Source organism: Pleurodeles waltl, chromosome 4_1 (genome assembly GCF_031143425.1).
Source record: "Pleurodeles waltl isolate 20211129_DDA chromosome 4_1, aPleWal1.hap1.20221129, whole genome shotgun sequence".
In the NCBI taxonomy this organism is placed as follows: domain Eukaryota; kingdom Metazoa; phylum Chordata; class Amphibia; order Caudata; family Salamandridae; genus Pleurodeles; species Pleurodeles waltl.
This window is the reverse complement of record NC_090442.1, coordinates 482528097-482549228: the sequence shown is the minus strand read 5'-3', so window position 1 is coordinate 482549228 and position 21132 is coordinate 482528097. Positions and strand designations below refer to the sequence as shown.

The following is a 21132-nucleotide window of genomic DNA, read 5'->3' as shown; positions in this document are numbered from 1 at the left end:
CAAACAAAACGATAAATTTTTAGCAGGTCCTTTTTGCAAGGGTTAATTAAGAAAAAAAACTCGTCAGTAGATGTTCATGATTATTGTATACGATATGTTTTCTTTCCATCATGGCCGCCACGTTTGTGGTCAGCACATCGGGTCGTTTGGGCTTCCGGTTTACGTCTTACTGCACGCTGCCCCTGATGAGCTGGGTCGGAAACCCCATTCTCTCTTTTCCTGCTCTAGCCGATCACGGAGAGGTAAGCGTTTTTGGAGCTCCTTTCTGTGCGCTTGCTAAATTATTTTACCGTAGTCCGTGGCAGCGTTTCCTCATCGTGTTGATTGTTCCTCTCTCGCAGGAACCATGCCGGCCAAAGGACCTCTGCAGTCCGTCCAGGTTTTCGGACGAAAGGTTAGTACGGCACGTGTGCGCGATCGTCTATGCCCGCACCGGGGCACTTTTCGGAGCGAAGTTATATAGCGGAGTACACATAACAAGGTCGCTAGTCTACGCTGTGAGGTTCCCAGGCACTTGTGAAGTATTTGCGTGGTATTAAAGGGTTTGTTCAATTCCTTTCGCCGTTAGGTTGTCAGATTCCTATCTGTCGCTTCGTTTTGTTCTATTGGAAGTAGATGAGTATACTTTATACTTTACTGTCGCTAAAAACCTGCTCTAAGCTCTACATTTTTGTTGCGCATTTTAGTCATGTGACTAATATTCGAGCACCATGGCACTTCAACTTGCAGGTTCTGTTTTCACAGTAATTATTAAATATCCACCATTGCGGCGTGGAGGTGCTACAGGCGAGAGACAGTCGCGTTTAAAAAGCAAAGCGGTAGCAGCAGAAATGAGCCAGTCAGAGATGGTAACAAGCATTTGTAATGCAATAGGTCTCACGTTAGCGAGAGTTAGAGCTGTTGGCGTTGTAAACGATAATGAGACCTTGTGAATATTTAGCCATGCAGCACATTAAGACTTTTTCAGAAATAACTGCATTTGTGCATTCCTTCATACAATTAGCATTAGACTGCAATGGTATGAACATCCCCTACAGAGCACCACAGTAAAAAGAGCATTTTGAGGAAACATGGTCATATAAACACATATTCAGCCCTTAGAGGGCATAATCACATGCAAATTAATAATAAAGATCATTGCCGTGCAATCATCATCAGCCCCTTGAGGGCATAGGCCCATGTGTATACTTTTTTAGTGCTGCACTTGCAGCATTTTTTGAAATTCAAAAAAATGACGCAAATGCGGCTCTAAAAGGTATAAATAAGGGCCATAGTGTGTTAAATGATATTTTAAAGGCCTGGTAGGCCATAACATATTTACCTGTGGTGTCAGTGGCACAAGGGTGCTGTCACAGATCATTACTAGATGTCCCTGTAGAGTCAATATCAGAAGGTGCAGTTCTACTGGTAGTGACTATATGCTCCTGTACAACAAAATCAGAAAGTATGGTACAACTGGTAATGGCTAGATGTCCCTGTAGAGCCAACTGAATTAGTAGTGCCTTAGAATCAATTTAAAGGTGCAATAAGTGGTAGAAGAGGTTATGATATTTGAGCCCCCTTTCATCTAGTGTGACCCACAAGTTTGCCTGACCAGAGAGCACAGCATTCTTAATGTTCCGGAGGGGGTTGGGGGGGGGCCCTAGGACCACTACAGGATGAGTTAGGGGCACAAATGTGTTGTAAACTGAATGCCTGCAAAGCATTATGGGCTGAGTTCCGTGAATACATTAACACTTTATCAGAAATAAAGTCTGTTTATTCATTAGCAGAAGGTGTAGTACCACTGGTGGTGGCTAGATGTCGCATTAGAAGATGCAGTACCACTAGTGGTGGCAGCTGGATGTCCCTGTTAAGCCAATGAAATCAGAAGCACCTTGGAGCAATTACTTTTTATATTGGAGTGCTGCGTATAGACCATTACACACTCACAGGCCAGGCATAATTGTCAGAATATTAACAAAGCCCTTATAACAAACTCTTAAACTGTAAAAACAAATGTTTCAGTTATCAGAGAATTTAGACATGCACTGAGTGGTGGAAGAGGTTATGCAGGACAGGCTAGGCTGCCTTAATAACACACTCCTCACAGCTGTAGAAACAAAAGTTTCAGCTGCAAGAGTTTAAAAAATGCACTAAGTGATGGAGGAGGTTATAATATTTAGGCCCCCTTTATGTGGTGTGACCCACAATATTGCTTGTGCAGAAAGAGCACATTGTTATAAATGTTTGGGGAGGTGGTCCCATTGCCCTAGAACCACCACAGGCTGAGTTATGGGCACAAATGTGTTGTAAAGCGAATGCTTGCAAAGCATTATGAGTCGAGGTTTCCTGAGTGTAATGAATGTTGTAGTATTGGCTCTCCTGCTGTGCCGGAGGGACTGAGGATTCATTTCTAGGTTGATTTCATGTTTTATAGCAAGAAAAAAGTACAAAACAGGTACAACACTATTTGTTAATACTCATTATGTAAAGTAAGGGCCACAAAAGAAAGAAAAATAGTCAATCTAAACCACAGATTAACATGTGAGGCGTCAGTAAACTGTAGTTGGTCTGCGTGCCCGGGGCAAGTACAGGAAGTGACGTATCGGCTGCCAAACGACTTAAAAGGCAGCACAGCAAGAGCAACACTGCCTTCAACATATTCGAAGTGGCAGGCGGGACAAAAATGCCTATGTCCCTAACAGGTCTTCTGGACACCACATGCGCGCTGTCGAGGCTCGACCTAAAAAGGAAATGCTGCATCGGATGCACAATACAATAAGACACCAATAAGCGGTGGCAAATGGGTGACAAAAAAGCCGACTGGTGGTAAGCAGTGGGCGGACTCTAAGATTCCTCTGATCTTGGTAAACCACAATGTCCCGCAGCAGACAGCGCATGTGCAGTTTAGTAGACTCAAACTAAAAATTGTCTTTGTTAACTTTTAAACTGAACTAAGCTTAATTTTTATTGCCATTTCACTCTAAGAACTTAGTTTTCTATGCTGTGGTATCTTATACACGGGGAAAAAAATAGTATTAGTGATTGTGCCAATTGCTGTGGCACATGTTCTAGTCCATATGTACCTTAAAGCCGAAACTAGGTGACAGATAGTTCGGTCTCACCTGCGGATGCGCTGCATGGGTTTTCATTTGCAAAAGTTGTTGTATATTGAAAGGGGGCCCATTGCTTAACATTAGTTCGCTTTATTGTCACTTTTATTTAGCGCCTTCTAACTGGCCAGAATGTGCTGGCTTCACTTCCGCACCATTAGGCTGGAGAATGGACCGGGAACTGATTGCTTCAGCTTGATTGCTGTCCTTGAACTGGTCACAATATGATTGAGATACTACTTTTTTTTTTTTTTTTTTCCTTATTTAACCTTTTGTCATTCATACTTGTGGTTTACTGTGCCACACACGCTTAAGAAAAGCCCTTTTCTCTTTTAAAATTGTTTATTGCGACAAGATGTTTATCTGTTTTTATTGTAAAAACAGATGTTTGCATAGAAATATATTTTCATTAAGACCCGGGCACAACGGCTTTCTTTACCTGGTATGATTTTTTTTTTTTTTTTTTTGGTCTCCTTCCCCATAAGGGGAGATTACTCTTTTGTTCAGTATCACAGGGCTGTTGTGCTGAGCTCTAACAAGTATTGGGAAAGCCAACATCACTTTTGAAACTACTGGCTCTGCTATTGCTTTTTGTTCCTGTTGTACAGCATTGGCGATTGACTCAGGCAATTTGTGGCCATGCTGTTTAGTAGCATGGTTGCTGTGTAGTGTGGCAAAAATCTTGTAAAAAAAGCGACTATGATGTATCCAGGGGTATTTATTTATTAGCCCTGTCTGCAAAAGGGCACTTTTTTTTAATATCCACAATACAAAACAGCCACACAGCTGTACAATGTGGCTACAAAACGTTTCCAACGTAAACCGCTCTCGTGGGCGAGACCCATTGGCTTTGCCAGTGGGTTTTTTCTCATGTATTGTGCTGAGGTTAGTACCTACAAGCAAATAATCTGTTTTTGTGCTTTTCTGAACGTTCAAAATTGCATTTTTTATTATTTATTTTTTTCCCAGAAAACTGCAACTGCTGTTGCTCACTGCAAAAGGGGAAATGGCTTGATAAAAGTTAACGGAAGGCCCCTGGAAATGATTGAGCCTAGAACACTTCAATATAAAGTAAGAATATTTTTTTACTATTTTATAATCTGAAATGTGTACTGTGCTTTGTTTAAACTGTTTTTTTTCTCCAATGATTGTATTTATTGCTACCTCAACTTAACATGCATTCTTTTGCGCGTTTTCAATACGCGTTATTTCTACTGTGTATTATTCCATTCTCCCCTGTGGTTTCCTACAGTTATCTTTTTAATTAGGAATATTGAATTGGTCTTTATTAAAGCTTGCCCTTCTGTATTAACACAATATTGTAGCAGCTCGCACTGTTGAATCTGTTACCTGCTGTGGTTATAGAATTTCAAAGCATGTGAGTTACCCATAGGCGTGTTACAAATTGGGCGTTTCCTTGGTGCGCAGTAAACACTTGGTTGCTTATTAACGTTCCTTAAGTTATTCTCTTTAGTTTAATGGTATTTCCTAATAGCCTGGTGTTTTGTCAGTTAAATTGCGGTTTCAGCAGCTATGTAATGTGGATAGCATGGGTATTTAGCATTATTCTCTAATACAAATAAAACAATTTTAAATTTTACATTTTTTTTTCTTCCTTTTCCTACAGCTTCTTGAGCCCGTTCTTCTCCTAGGCAAAGAGAGATTTGCTGGTGTTGACATCCGAGTCCGCGTGAAGGGTGGCGGTCATGTTGCACAAGTTTATGGTAAGCTCAATAGTTCCTCCTACAAATTGATTATGCCGTTATACCCTTGAGCTTTCAAACTATTCGTGGCAGCGTCGGAACTGAGCAATTTGATTCAGCTCAGCAACAAGGGCGTGCTGTTTAACCTTATATGTTTAGTACTGCATCCTGTTTCTTATTTGCTGTACGGAGTAACAAAGTTTTACTTATGTCCATATATTGCAGTTCAAAAGCTTATGTAGCAAACAATCTGAACAATTGAGCCTATGAACCATTTCAGTATAAGATTTCTTCTGTATGCATACGGTCTTTATAATATTTTCTGTTTTTATAAATAAAACCGCTCGTTACCTGCCGGTTGCATTTCCCATCTGGTAGTGTCGCACCCCACAGCATTTCATTCTTGTTCTGAACCTGCTGTAATAAACTAGAATGGTGCACTGCATTGTAGTGTTTCAAAGAAAGTGAATGATACGTCACCTCTTACCCATTCTTTACCTATGTGCCCCCATCCGCAATTTTACAGACTTAAGATAATAAAGCTGATAAAAATGTTTTTTATTAACAGATTTTATTGAATTTTCAGAAGTAACCGCCATAGCGATCAGGAGGATACCAAAAACAAGACACAAAGCAACAAACATAAAACAGGCACATATTAGTCCCGCCCAGTTCCGTTGTCCCCTCCTTATAGTTAATTCGATAGTTTAAAGCTGTACAATACGAGGGGTTGGACGTCTCGTAGGTTCTAATTTCGTTATCCAAGCAAGATGTTTGTTTGGTCAGGTGTTAAATTGATACCTCTGTTATCCGCCCACATATGGCAAATCTGTTGGTGCTTCTGGGGGTATCCCCTCTCCTGGAACAGTTCTATCTCCAACACCGTGCAATAATCCAAACCATATTTCCACACTGCAGGGAAGGGGGCACGATTTACCCTCCGTGCTTTGGCTATAACTAATTTAGCTGTGTTCAGTCTTCGAAAAAACAAAGATCTCTTGTATCTTTTGCCTCCAAGACCATCCGAGGTATGAAGTAGTCCGTTGGGGATCTATGGGGGTGGTCCAGGCCAGGACCCCACCCAGACAGGTCCTCTCCGGAAGCGATCCAACCCAGTGCAGCTCCAGGCTGTGTGGAGGAAGGTACTGTCTTCTGTTTGGCACCATAGGAATTGTGGGGAGAACACAAGGCACATTTGCCATAAGTAGCGTAGAATGCTTATTTAGTTGTAGAGGGCGTCTGCGAGCGTAGATGGCTGTCTCACGGGGGTGTGCAAAGATTTCACCACCGTGTCGCAAATGACATCGTCTAAGGTGGAGACACCTATGAGATCCCATCCTCCGAAACCTTCCAGACGGGCCACCTGAGGCAGCGCCATGCCATTCCTTAGCGGCGCTGTTGATCTACCCCACCATCCTGTGCGTAGTAGGGTGTTGCACCACATCGGAAGCACAACCCTTGTTGCCGGTGGTAAAGAGGCTATCTCTGACTTCCCACTAAGGTAGTCCAGCAGGTGAGTATTGTCCATTTTTCTCCCGTATATGCTGGATATCGGTGGTGATCATGCCACCACTCATTTATGATCATTTGATGTGAGGCTGAGTAGTAGGAGTTGGTCTTTATTGCTTGTTCTAAGCTGGCTGAGAATAGGGGTATGCGGCCACCCATAATAAAAACTTCCCCATAGACCAATTAAACAAATAATGGTAAACTGTCTCATAACACCATCAAAGTCTTACTGAAAATGTGCACACATGTTGAATTTACAGCTAAGCGTTTAAGTGGCTGGACGAAATTGGTGGCACCGCATTGAGGGCTAAATATGGAACAAAAGAGATTGTTCCAGGCTTCACACGATATAACGCAAGAAATTCCCAAATGCCATTAAGTGAACACCATTTTTTTTCCAAATACACCAACGTAAAGATTAACAATACATATCGCATAACATCTGCTACCGACAGCCAAATTCAAGATTCACCATACTCTCCTGTTGGAAAAAAAATAATAATAATTTGAAGCTTTGAGAAATACCATAATTAAAGTGCCATTTTTTTTTTCAGCAACGGAAATACATTAACTATAATAGAGACATGTCATGACTGAGACTTGGTGTTTTTATAAAAAAAAAATCTATGTGTAGTTTTCAGATGTATCATAGCTAAGCTAATGCGCTTTCAAATGCAGTAGAACACAGCAATCTGAAAACACGAGCAATAACCAAAAAAGCATGTGTAAGTTTTGGCGTGCTGCTCCGTGATAACCAAACACTTGTGGCTGAATGTAGTACGGTATATAATGTCAGCAGCACACCTTTCATTTAAAAAGGGACAAATAAGGTTTAAAATGTACGCAAAATCTCCACGAGCCAAGCAAATTCAGTTTACATACCCATGCTGGAATCCAAACTATAAATTCTGCTTCTTTTAAGAGCTGGTAGTGGTGGAGTTACAGTAAGTATTTGAAAATGGCTGCATGTTATCAAAACACCAATACATATCGCTTACCATCCGTATCATGTCTGGGGAACCAATTTCACGCTTTGACGTGCTCTCACATAATCACACAAAAATAAAAGTGACTTGCTGTGACTAAAACATGCCGTTTAAAAAAAAAAAAAAAAGACTGGTTTATGAATGTTGAATAAATCAAACGCATACGTTTTGAAAAACACACAAACACAACATTTGTAATCCAAACATGCTGCCTAACATCTAGTTTTGTTGACTGGAAAACTGGATACAAGTTGTTTATAGTAGACGCCTAGGGAGCTAAAAACCCGTTTGTGTGCGCTCCATTTAATAACCAAAACAGAAGTCCGAGATATAAGGTGACTAAAACATACCATTTTGTGAGTAAAATGCAGCGTATGTCGTTTACAAACAACAAATCAGGCGCAGTTCTTTGGAAATGCGCACACACCCACAATTCTCAACTAATGTGTCCTGTAACTTGTCTAGGGGAGAGGGAAAAGTAGTGCGGCGACACTTAAGTATAAGGGTGATCGTGCAATAAGCCATGTAACTGGGGTAGCCTGCAAGGCGGTAAAAATACCTCCCCAAGGAGAGACAAATGTAAGGTATTAACCATCTTCAAGGGATTTTTGAAATACAAGTGCCAGAACGCATGAAGGTGGTGGGCGTGCTTAAAGCACATAGACCGATAATACGTCGGAGAGCAGCACTTGCACCTAGAGTGTAACCCTGTTTATTCCAGCCATAGTAACATTTTTTCTGCGTACATTTGAATTACTGCTTCTCGAAATACTTTAGGTGTACTTTTGAGGCAAAGGTGAAGCACAAAAAGAACTGAGATGGCTCCTTAGTTAAGCACTCTTGAGGAAAGGGTAAGAAAACAGGCTGGAAAAAGGAGGCTAAAGGGAGGTAGGATGGAATGAAAAGGGTGTGGAATGGAGGAATGTTGGAAAAAGGATAAGAGGAAGCAAATGAACGACTAAGGAAAGCCAGTAGAAAAGAAAGTAACGCAAGTACAAAGGAGGGAACGAGCAAAGGAAATGAACAAAAGCACACAGTACAAATGGAATAAAGGAGGAAGAAGAAAATGGAAAAGAAGGGAAACAGCGAATGAGAGTGAGCGCTGGAGCAAAAGAAGGAAAAGGGCAAGTGAGAGAAAATATAGGGACAAATAAAGCAAGATGGGAAAGAAGCAAACTGAAGGCAAAGCGAAAACACTTGGGAAAGAAAAACTTTAAGACAAATGTATTGTGCCTTTTATGAATTCATCTTTGGACATTCCCTGCTAACTCTCCAAATAATTTGAGATTGACTTAAATGAAATCGATCTGACAATTTCATGAAGACACTATTTTATTTTTTAAGTTCGGGTTTTCAAAGTGTCTTGATCTGAAGCCTTTTTTACCTGACAGCAGCACCACTTGTTAAATAAATATGGTGGTCTGCATGCAGTGCCTGGAGTGACGCCTTTTCAGGCGTGAAACTTTTCTAGTCCCACAAAACCAGGTGCACATTGTTTTTTAAAGCGCAGCAATTAACAGGGCAGCTGAACCCTTCAAAACTCTGGCAGGCAGTTACTCAAAGATGGTGAGTTACTACAGGTAGCTTGTTATTCACCTGTTGGCATCTAGAAAATAAATGAATGTTGCAGAGATGTAATATAGTGATCACCTGCAAATTGAGGATCCATCTTTTCAGTCTAATTTATGCTCTTAACTGATCGCTTTATAGGGCTTTTATAGTTTGCTTTATACTACTATTCCTTTAAACTCACAACCAACTCCTATCACACAAGCACTATGCACATGAAGGTGCTGAACATTTCTGGCACTACACGTTTAACTGTGAAATGCTCGGTCTCTTCATTTATGTTATGTTGAATTGGCTGATACCAACATGTTAGCAATGATTTTAATAATCTGATTGTCTAGCGAGCTGTCCTTAAGAATTAACCCTGGCTAAGGAGCAAAGATGTGTCCTCACTCATTCACCTAATTCTAATATCTTTAGCTTTCATTTATTGGTGGTGGTGACTTCTTTCGCAGTTAAACCAATTGCTACTTTTATGGTGCAGTATGCTATTTTTACTATATTGGTGCGTATTAAGCTTTTATGTAATATTTTTTTATTTTTGCCTTTCAGCTATTCGCCAGTCCATTTCGAAGTCACTCGTGGCTTACTACCAGAAATGTAAGTTTTTGAGTTAACAGTTTTTGTTTTGGATAGTTTTGTCTTACTATTGTTAGTCATTTAAACTTATTTGTTTCAATATAGAGCGTTGAGTCTTGTGGCACTGGTTCTTTTGGAAGCCTTGGTGCAAGTTTCTAATCATAAAGTGGGATGTTAGATGGGAAGCAGACTCTTGGCAGTAGTCGATCAAAACAGTGACCATGTCATTGGAGCATTTCCTGTGAGGTGTACAATACCCCCTCCCCCCGTTATCTCTAGGCCCAGTCTACATTGTATGTGGTATATTTTGGAGGTGGGAGTGCGGCCTAAAGATGTAGTCATGTCAGCGAGCCCATGGTATCTGTTCGTAGGTTACTCCAATGGATGCTTCTGCTCTTGTAAATTTCACCACCCAACTTGGTTTTAATGGCTTGCTACCTGTGGCTCATTTTGCCCATGAGCGCCACCTGCTTCCATGACTTCTGTATTCTCATTGTGTTTTTATTTTTATTATTTGTGTGTCCTTAATGTATGCCATCTCAAACTGGATTTCTGGCGGTTGGTCCCTTTGTGTGTTTTCTTAGTGAAGATTGTGATTAAACTAAAACTAGTGTTAGGTGTGGGGTTGCAGGGAATTGTCTTTTTACAACTTTCCTGATATCCCGATGAGTGGCTAGACTAGGTTCATGCAAGTTAACATGGAGACAGCGTGAAGTAAGTGTGAATGGAAGTGTAAGGAAATCAAATCTGTTGGCTCGAGCTGCACTTAAAGGCAGTTTACTGTCCGAGAGGTGTAAGTGAAGGGCAAGGGTAGGAGAGTGGAATGGTGGAACAAGTAGGCAGGATGAGTATGGTGGGGGGAAGGGGGAGATGGCTGGGGCTGAAGGAAAGGGCTTATAAAAAGAGGATGCCATACGTTTATATTTGTGGTGGGGAATCCACAGTATTGTTTCACCAATTTTTGTTTGTAAGTCTTTTTGTGGTCTTTATATACATTTCCTGTTTCAGATGTTGATGAAGCTTCCAAGAAGGAAATCAAGGATATATTGATCCAGTATGACAGGACCTTACTGGTAGCAGATCCTCGTCGTTGTGAGTCTAAGAAGTTTGGTGGACCTGGAGCTCGTGCTCGCTACCAGAAGTCCTACCGATAAATGTGCTACATTTTCATGCAATAAATCGGAAATGGAACATATAGTTTGTCTTTGGACTTTTTCTTATAATATATTTTTGTATTGCTGCTATTCTGCAATTATATTTTTTTCCCAGAGGGTTGATAAAAGCGATTAAATCGTGACTAATCATTAATTTCTCCTGATGCTAATGCCATCATAATTGAATTTGTATTATAGGTGTGTCGAGGCATTATGCTTAGGTAGTTTAAACTATTCAGTACATAACCCCCCCCACCCTCCTCCAAAAAGTGAATGATCTGATCATATTTATCTAGGTTGTCTGTTGCCCCAGCATACCAGATATTGCTCCAGTATCATGCGTCCGGTACGTACCTGTTCTGTCGAGGGTGTAGTGGACCTTGATCCATCTGACAAGCGTTCCCAACTCCACAGAAATGTAGTACTTTGAAGTATCTCCATTCAAGGGAGTTGAGCGCCTTTTTAATGTTGACAGTTGATATTGCTACGCCTTGGGCGCGATCTGATATTTTAAATGGATGCTTTGTGAAGTGCTACATCCTGGTCTAAATCCACATGGACAATGTGTGGGATGTCAGTTACCTGCTGCTAGAATTTCCCTATCTATTTTATAATCATCATAGAGTATGGCGGAGGGGCGATATGCTGATAGCTTGTCTGGGGGTTTCCCGGGGGTGGTGGCGGGGGGAAATCACACACTCCAGTGCTTAATTATGGAGAGTCACCAGCGTTGGTTCCAACTGATTAATAAAAATGGAGTAAAGTTCTAGGGCAAGGTTTTCCCTTGCCAAAGTAGATATGGTGCCTTTAAATTCCTCTAAGGAAATCCATAGCCCCAATTCGTTCTGCTCTGTTATGGAACTGCTAACGAGTCTCTTTATGATAATTTATTACACATCAGGACTCGTTTTAGGCCAATGAATCTTTTGACCCAGTTGAGAGACACCTTAAGACGAGATAACTAATCAATGTCAATCAATAATGTCATCAATATTTATCATGATAATGCATCTCACTTTAGTCAGTCATTATTCAATTCTAAGACGCTACCATGACCTTTCAGCAGCCATGAATAACCACACCTTGTGTAGTAGAATTTTATTCCCTATTAATTACAGACTATAAGCAGATGTGTTAATCTCAACCCCAAGAAACATAATAGCATTGTCACGATATAGAAACTTTGGTAAGATTTCATTAAAGCGAGAATCGCAAACATCAGAACATAACACGGCGTGAACATAGATCAAATTAACAGAATATCAATGACGTGTCAATTCAACAAAGCATAGTTTCGGTCGTTTGTCTATTTGCGTCAGTTTGATGAACACCTATCCTAACCACTGATTAGCATTCGCATGTTGGGCTTCATGCAAAACAATTTCGAACACTAATTTGGAAAACATCTATCTGAGGTCTGTCAAAAGTAAGCAGTTGGTACCTAGAAAGGAAAAGCAAACCGACAAATCACAATTGCATTGTCATAATTACCCTCCAAGGATTAGGTCAGCACACAGGTTCAGTCTTCGTCTTCAGGACATCAGTCAAATCGCCATCAGTTAAAACTCCGCTCCGGGGCAAAAGGCACTTTCCTCATAAGGAGGAAAAGTGTAAATGGACAAACTAAGGGGAAGGATGGTTTTAATAAAGTAATAAGTCACCAAGCAGAGTGACAGTTTCTGGATAAAATCAATAGCATTCCCTAACCCACCTAAATGACTCCCAGTGACATGGGTTTTTATCCCTTTTCCGTTGTACATTCCCCCAAAATCTTATTGGACATTTGTTATACCACACTATCTTTAACCTATCAAAGTAAATTAGGTAACCCAACTCTTCACCCCATATTATTTTACAAGTCTTTTATTGGTCTTCATAATTGATGTCTTCAGAGGTGGCACATCTGGTATGATTTCATCCTTGGTCAGCAGTTCCATTGTCTTCACCGGTTTGAATGACCTTGTACATTACATTAATCTACACTGTTTCAGTTTATTTTAACATTTATTCCATGGGCAAGGATAGTATGCCTGAGAACGGATCTAACATGGTTACATACGTCTTCTAATTTGAAGAAAAAGAACACGCAGGGTCATGTCCCTTTGTGAGTCAGCACACTGCAAAATAGAAAAATGCATTTAATATGAGAGCCAAGCAGCTAAGCTTTGGCTCATGCTAACTTCAGGCCTATGAGGATTTCAGTACGGATTCAAAAACGCAGTCATTAGTATAAACTTATTTGAACATAATATAAACATTTTGGTCATTATTAGTGCACGTTTAAGCAAAATTACTATTCTAGTTTCTATACAGCATTATCACACATTGATTCATAAACATTTCATGTTAATATAGATTATATAAGCTACGCTCTCTCAGTCCCTCCTCTGATGACGTTCGTCATCACACAAACCTTTCCCTTTCACTTTAATGTTTCACTTTACGCATAATGCGCATTTCAACATCTTGTCCCTTATGTGAGCTCTCCCAAATTTCATTAAACATTTTCTCCCTTTCACTTTTCTTATTTCTCCCGTTTCTCTTTGTCCAATTTCTTTTAATTTTGTCATTAATTTTGCATGCTCCCCATAATCCTAAAAGACAGGCCAGAGCAATTAATAGACCCCCTAATATTTTTGCAAGTACACCATTCCAAATATTGCTAAACCAGCTCCCTACTCTGACAATTCCTTTTCCTAATTTCTCCCACACACCAGGTTCCTTCAAATCTTTCAGATCTGCACTATCTTTAGTTAGATTAGTAAGCATACCTCTAATCTTTTTACTATTGTCCGGTATATATGAGCAACAATGACGCTCGTTGAGCATCTTGCAGACACCGCCTCTTTTTGCTAAAAGAATGTCTAAAGCAAGCCGATTTTGAAGTCCTAGCACTTTCCGCAGCAAGTTCAGTATCCATCAGGAGTATAGCCCCTGTAAAATTTGTCAGCATGTTATCCACAATAGTAGACAACTTTTGAATCTTTATGGAGTTTAAAATAACCCCTACTGAAGGAATTATGGCTCCAAATATGTCTCCAACGACCGCAGCCGCTGTCTCGTTTTTTGTCTAGTATGTTGTAATTCAGACGTTTTAGGTATTTGCTTTGTCATCAATCTGGTAAATCTTTGGGAAAACTATTCCCAAATAACATCCCTTAGGGAGACGGTAATAAGCATAAAGTCCACAGATATAATAGATCCCAGGGATCGCCGGATCCTGTCCATTTAACATGAATGTCCATTTACTCTGAAACAAAAACACATGCCTGCATTCACTCGTTCCCACAAATAGTGTCATATTCAGATTTTGGCCTATATATACAAAGCCTTCCTACATGTAATGCATCTATAGCTAATTTGCCTTGTGTTTTGATTGAGGTGTAAGCATAATAATTTGCATATGTGCGTTTCTCTAGCCCCTTTTCTAATCTTTCTTTCAATGCTTTGCGTCTATCATCAGTGTGATCTAAAAAGCTTTTCTCTACAGGTGTCCATAAGCAAGTCAGATTGTTGTGGTGTGCATAAGCTGTCCCAAATGTAAGTGTCGGTTCAAAGAAACCTCTCACTAATTTTATACTATGCTCGTTCAGAAACTCGATCACAGGCACAAAAGAAAACACTACATCCAAATTGGAATACAAATATTGCACATGCTCTTGATAATAGAATCTTGTTAATAGCAAGCTACAACTTATCCCGTATGTTAATGGAAGGCTATGATAGGTGACCTGTTCTTGCACTGATGAAGGAATCTTGGTACTCACAACAGGTTTTTGTATCCATTGTCTCAACATTCTCATTCAGTAAGCGATAGAAGACATTAGTGGAAAGTTCCCCCTTTGAGTTAGTTCCCTCATGCAAGTGTCTTTCATCCTGCTCAAACCTTTCCCACAGTGTTAATGTAGTCTCAGGTTTTGAAGCATTGTTAGTCACTTTCTTATCCAACCACGGCATTCCAACAATCACGCCCACAATTATTATTGCACACACAATACCTAATATAAGACTCAACCAACCACACACCTTACTCTTTTTGTTATTACCTCTATTATAAGCCATGTCTGTAAAGAATCAGAACAATAATCAACTTGAGGATGAAAAATATTTTTTTTTCCCTGATGCAAAAGTCTTTCTCTCTGCGTGTATTTACAGCGTTTCACTCACACAAGGACCCTTTTGTCAAATCAGGTTAGCAGCTTGTCACAATTAGGTTCTCAAAGTCAATTCAGGTTATCTGTGTCGCATCCGGTAATTTATAAGTCTTTCTCAACTTTTCAGTTTTCAATTTCGAAATTTAGGTTTTAACAAAGCCTCTTTCTTTTAATTGATTATCAGGTACCGTAATATTGTCTGGTACTTCTCGATCAAAACATAACGCTAAGAATTCTTGTTGCCATTCAGATGTTGTTGCATACGCCCATTCAGGACCTGCGCACCTTCTATTTGCAGTTCTCTTCCTTTTCAATCTGCGTTCATCTTGCAATTCTCCTTCACTTAGGTCCTCTGTTCGGGATGTATCAATTTCTTCTGTTATTGTTTCACCTGGTACAATCTTTTCTTTCGCAGCCTGCTTCTCTGGCCAGTTATTTCCCTTCTGCGTCTTTTTCCTGCTTGTCCTTTTAGGACGCTGAACAGCACCCTCCTCTTGTACTATGGTGTTTTCTCGTGATGGGCATGGAGCTGGCTGAGGGGATGCCGGTGTACTTTGATCTTTTTCTACTATCTCCCCTTCTTCTGAGTCTGTAAAAGGTTCAAGCTCTAACTCGTATCTGTCTACTTCTGGGAGAACCTCTTCTTGATTTAGTTCTCCTGCTGCCTCTACTGAGAGAGGCACACTGTCACCCCTCTCGAACTCGTTTACTGTTTGAGGGACAAGGCTGTTCTCAGTGGGCTCTTCTGCAGTCTCGGTTCTCTCTTGGCTATTTTCAGGCCCTGAGACTTCCCTCTCTGGAACTGTTGAGTCGGAAACTTCAAGTTCCTCATCAGTTGGACACGTTACCTTCTTTGTGTGACTGGCATGTATCCAGTTTGGGACGCCTGCACATTTCACAGCAGTGGTTGTTGTCAATATTACTTGATATGGCCCCTTCCAGCGCGGCTCGAAACACGATTTTCTCACGTGTTTCTTGACAACCACTCAGTCACAGACTTGCAGTGTGTGACCTGGATCACTGATCGGTGGCGATGTGTTAGCTTCCACCTGGTGAGAAAGAGCGAATCCCATCAGCCAAACCTTTGTAGTAGTCCAACACCATATCATACGTGATATTCACAAGAGCATTTGCAGGTACTGTGGGCAGCCTCATAGCTCTACCCATAAGGATCTCGTGGGGTGATAGTCCTGTCGTCTTATCAGGGGTGTTCCTCATCGACGACAGCACTAAGGGCAATGCATCTGGCCATTTCATATTGGTAGCTGCGCACATCTTGGCCATTCTCTATTTTAAAGTACCATTCATTTGTTCTACTAATCCTGATGCTTCAGGGCGGTAGCTACAATGCAGCTTCTGTTCAATGTCTAATGCGGCACACAAGCTTAATCACCTCATTGTCGAAGTGTCTGCCCCTATCTGATTCTATAGAGACTGGGAACCTGAACCTGGGTATTTGTTCCCTAAGCAGCAGCTTTGCGACTGTGAGACTTTCGTTTCTAAGTGTGCGGTAAGCTTCAATCCAGTGGCTGAAAACACATACAATCACCAACACGTACTTCAATCCTCCACAAAAAGGCATCTCAATGAAATCCATTTGCATCTTGCTAAATGGATCACCAGCTCTCCCTATGTGGCTCAAAGTTACCACAGTCCCTTTTCCGGCATTCATCTGTTGACAGATGATGCACCTGTGACAAGTAACCTCTGCAGCATGTCTGAATTTTGGGTTAAACCAGTCAATCTTGAATGACCTGATTATTGCATCTCTCCCAAGATGTGCCTGTCCATCGTAGAGCCTCGCAAATTGTGACAGAAGACTGTTTGGCAAAACCAATTTCCCCTCCTCTGAGACCCACAAGTCATCAGCCCTTTGTATGCATTGCATTCTCTGCCAGGAGCGTTTTTCCTCTTTGCTAGCACAACCTTGTATTGTTTTTAGCTCATCTAGTGTATCAACCCCCCTTAATGCAAGGTTCAAACATGTCATTTTCAGTTTGTGGTAATTCCCACTGATCCTTGAACGATATACAGTTCAATGCACAAAATCTTGCGACTTGATCTGCATAACCGTTTCCCATGGACACAGTATTGCGACTTAACATGCGCATTGCATTTCACCACAGTAATTTCAAGAGGTATCCGAATCGCATGTAACAAATCCTTAATTTGTTCACCATTTTTCACAGGAGAACCAAAAGAGGTCATCAAACCTCTCTGTGACCACAATTGGCCAAAATCATGTACAATTCCAAATCCGTATCTGCTGTCAGTATAGATAGTGACTCTCAGATTTTCAGCTGCGTGGCATGCCTTAGTAAGGGCAATTAACTCTGCCACTTGTGTGGAATACACTCTCGCGAGCCAGGAATCTTCAATAATACCAGCTATGGTACACACAGAGTAACCGGCTCTCAGCATTCCGACTGAGTCTCTCGAACAGGATCCATCAACAAACATAATGCAGTCATTTTCCTTTAACTGCGTATCTTGTATATCAGGTCGGGGCTTGGTACATAGTTCTGTTACCTCAAGACAATCATGTTCCACTTCCTCTTTATTATTCTCAGTACTCTCAATAGGAAGTAGAGTTGCCCCGTTTAAAACAGTACATTGCTTCAGTGAAACATTAGGCGACCCCAAAATGATTGTCTCATATCTGGTAAGTCAGGCATTTGTCATGTGCTGGGTTTTAGTTCGAGTCAACAGGATTTCAACTGAATGTGGAACCATTACTGTCCAGGGATGTCCCATCACTATGCCTTCACACTGCATGAGGCTTTGACCAACTGCTGCAACTGCGCGCAAACAACCCAGTAAGGCTGCTGCAACGGGGTCCAAGGTAGCTGAAAAATATGCTACAGGGTGGTTTGCACCTCCATGGACCTGTGTTAAGACAGACAAGGAACAAGCATCATGTTCATGACAAAACAGTAGAAAAGGTTTCGTGTAATCAGACAAACCCAAAGCTGGTGCTCTGCACATGCACTCTCTCAATTCCATGAATGACTCAAGCTCTTCCTTGGATAAAGCTTTAGTGTAGGGCTCATCCTTAATCTCTTTGCCTGTCAGCTTTATCAAAGGTTTTGAAATAATTGAGAAGTTGGGTATCCACTGGAGACAGTAACCCACCATTCCCAGAAATATCCTGACATCTCTGTTGTCGGGGGGGTTCATTTGCAAAATAGCAGTTACCCTTTCCTTCGATATTCTCCTGGACCCTCTCTCAATCAAGTGTCCTAAGTATTTCACCTCTTTCTGGCAGTACTGCAGTTTCTTGGGTGACACTTAATGTCTGTTCTTTCCCAAATGATTCAGCAAGGCAATTGTCATATTTAGTCATCTTTTGTCCTGGACGCAATCAGCAAGTCATCAATGTACTGTACCAGAGTCGAATTGAAAGGCAGTACTAAGGATTTTAAGTCTTTTTTCAATATCTGGTTGAAGATGGACGGTGATTCAGAAAACCCTTGAGGAATTCTGCAACAACTGTACACCTTGTCCAGGAATTTGAAACTGAATAAAAACTGGCTATCCTCATGAAGAGGTATCGAAAAGAAAGCTTGTGACCGGTCTACAACGGTGAACCATTCAGCATCACACGGGACCTGAAACATAATCACTGCTGGATTGGGCACTACGGGGCAACACTTCACCATAATCTCGTTTATTTTTCTCAAGTCCTGCACAATTCGAACTTTCCCACAGGGCTTTTTCAGACCCATTATCGGTGAATTACATGGGCTTCTCAATACTTCTTTCAGGAATCCTTGTTTTAAAGAGTCTGCATTTATTTGCGACACCTGAATGAGGACATCTTGTGCCATATGGTACTGTGGCACCTGGGGAAACACTGCATTTGGCTTCACTTGTACTTTAACTGGTTCCACTCCTATTACCAGTCCCACCTCCTTTCCTGTCAAATCTCACACTTTTTCTGTCACCGTTCCCTGTAACTCGGCTGGTAAGTCAGTCACTGTAAGCATCGGGAATAATGTTATTAAAGGGTAATCTTCATTTGCGGTTTCTGTCTTCAATTCTGAGAACTGTCCATCATCCCCTTAATCATCACTGTTTGTCTGCACTTCAATTCCATCATTGGAACAAGTAATTGAGCATTTCGTTTTGCAAAGTAAGTCTCTTCCCAGTAGGGATACCAGACTTGAATCACAGACTACAAACTTATGCAGTCCCTGGAAGTTGCCAATCTCAACTTGCACCGGATCTGTAATTGGATTTGTCAAGTACTGGTTTGCTACTCCGACCACTCTTATGGTATGCCCCGAAAGTGGCAATTTCAGAACCTCTGCACTCCTGACTGTGGAGCGTGTAGCTCCGGTATCAACCAAGAATGAAACCTTGTGACCCATTACCTTTCCCTCTACATAGGGTCCCCTCTGATCTACCTCTAGGGACGCTGCAAGCCTGCACTCTTCACTGTCTGAACTATCATCCGACCATTCCTCATTCATTCCATCTTCACCACGCAATGGGAATTGCTGTACTATGTTATTTTGGCTCATCACTTGACCTGTGACCTGCTGAGGAAGCATCACCTGTTGCTGTCCCATTGGAGTCATTGGTAGTTGCATTTGCTGTCTAGGTACCATGGGAACCTGCTGTTGTACTTGCTGCATTTGTGCTGGCTGAACATGCGGCATTTGTATTTGCTGCATGGGCTGTAACCCTTGCATCTGAACCATCTTATTTTGAAAGTTCGAATTTTGATTTCTCAACTTTGGACATCTCACTTTGCAATGTACCGACATTAGTGCTTTTTTGAACGACACCATCCTGCACCACATTTGGGCATTCCCGCTTCCAATGCCCCACACCCCCGCACGCGTGACATGGTGAAATCTTTTTCATCCCTTGTACATCAGTTTGAACTACAACAGTATAAAAGTCTGGACCGCGATTCACAAAACCTCGACCTCAGCCTCTCGGCTGTGTCTGAAACACACCATTCCCTTGCGGTATCATCTGCTGAATTCCATTTCCCTGTATTCCTGCCTGTGCAGCCCTTATCTGCATCACCATCACTTTCTCCTTTAACTTTTTCTGCTTCAGCTCAATCTCATGACTACAGTATTTCGCATACTGCAACACCTCATCAATCGGCTTTGCTTGCCAGCAGATCAAATGATTCTTAATCATCTGACTAACATCTGGTCTCAGACCTTCAACAAATCTGAACTCAAGATGGTTCATGTCTTTCGGCTCAATTGTCTCAGTACCACTGTAATGTTTGAATGCCTTCAACAACCTCTTATAGTAAGCATGTATTGATTCCTTAACCTCAATCAGTCACTTTCGGCGACACTTTCTGCTTCAAAAACACAATCACTTTATGATAGTACTTCATCAACTCCTCAGAGGGTGCTCCGGTCACCTTATCCCTTGCCGGATCCTGTGTCGGCCAGTCTACCCCTCTCTTGCACTCAAGCCATAAGTCGGGCAGAACAATGATTTCAAACAAGGTATTCAAGTCTTCCCAGAGACACTTCGCAAGCTTCACGAACCTATCTGTTTGTTGGTACCACTCGATCGGGTTCTCCCTCAACCTGGGATAAATATTTGTAAAAGATAAGATGTCTCGTCTGGACTACGGCACATGAATTAAAACCCCACCAGCTGTCTCTCTCATTGGTAGCATTTTTACTGATTCCGCATCTGGTGTAGCTTTAGCTTTACTTGATCCTGGGCTGTCGCCTTTCTCCTTGTCTCTTTTCTTAGCCCATCTGCCTTTCCACTTTTCTAATGCACCCCAGATTTGTGCACTTTGCAATATTTCTTTTAAATGCGCTTTCATTCCGGCAGACCTCATGTGGTCAAAGTCTTTTGAATCAAAGTCTAACCTGTAACTTCTTTTCAAATGTTTACTATTCACAATGTCGATATTGTATTTGTCTGCCAGGTTCGCTAATTTCTGATGTACCTTGCCTACTTCCTTAGTAATCTTAGGGCACAGGTATCTCAATTCTGCTTCTGTGTATGACTCTAATCTGTTTACCCCCATTGTTCCATCCACTAATTCAGCAGCATCCACGCCCAGTCTTACAAAGTTCAGGTACTCATCTTTCCTTAACCTTTCCGGTTCTACTGCAGTTACTGTAGTCTTTTGTGTAGTAAAGGTCTTCTCTAACCACTCATTCAATTGTTGTACCGTAAAACCTTGCAGTGAAATGTTCCCTGCATGCATCATTGGCGACTGTGATGCATCCGTACTTATTGTCTGTGGGGTCAGCACACCTAGCCCTGCCTGTTTCATTGCCTCCAATGGTGCTTCAACTGGGCTAAGGTCTATCAAAGACCTCGGCTTTTCAACCGCTTGCTCTCCTGGGGCCATTAACTGAGGGGTTCCTATGGACCCTCCTCTTATT

General features: G+C 41.4%; 1 protein-coding gene across 1 annotated transcript; it reads left to right on the top strand.

Annotated features, from left to right (window-relative positions):
• Positions 1–153: 153 nt before the first annotated feature.
• RPS16 (ribosomal protein S16) lies at positions 154–10636 on the top strand. Its single transcript, XM_069228771.1, has 6 exons — positions 154–242; positions 342–394; positions 4065–4166; positions 4723–4819; positions 9415–9462; positions 10450–10636. The coding sequence occupies exons 2-6, from the start codon at positions 347–349 to the stop codon at positions 10593–10595; spliced, it is 441 nt and encodes a 146-aa protein (XP_069084872.1). The 5' UTR covers positions 154–242; positions 342–346; the 3' UTR covers positions 10596–10636.
• The last annotated feature ends 10496 nt before the right edge of the window (positions 10637–21132 follow it).

Excerpts from the sequence above, each read along its gene's own strand:
- RPS16 (XM_069228771.1), top strand. The coding sequence starts at position 347 with ATGCCGGCCAAAGGACCTCTGCAGTCCGTCCAGGTTTTCGGACGAAAG. Across the intron at positions 4,167-4,722 it reads CTAGAACACTTCAATATAAA|CTTCTTGAGCCCGTTCTTCT; the intron begins GTAAGAATATTT and ends CTTTTCCTACAG. Across the intron at positions 9,463-10,449 it reads CGTGGCTTACTACCAGAAAT|ATGTTGATGAAGCTTCCAAG; the intron begins GTAAGTTTTTGA and ends TTCCTGTTTCAG.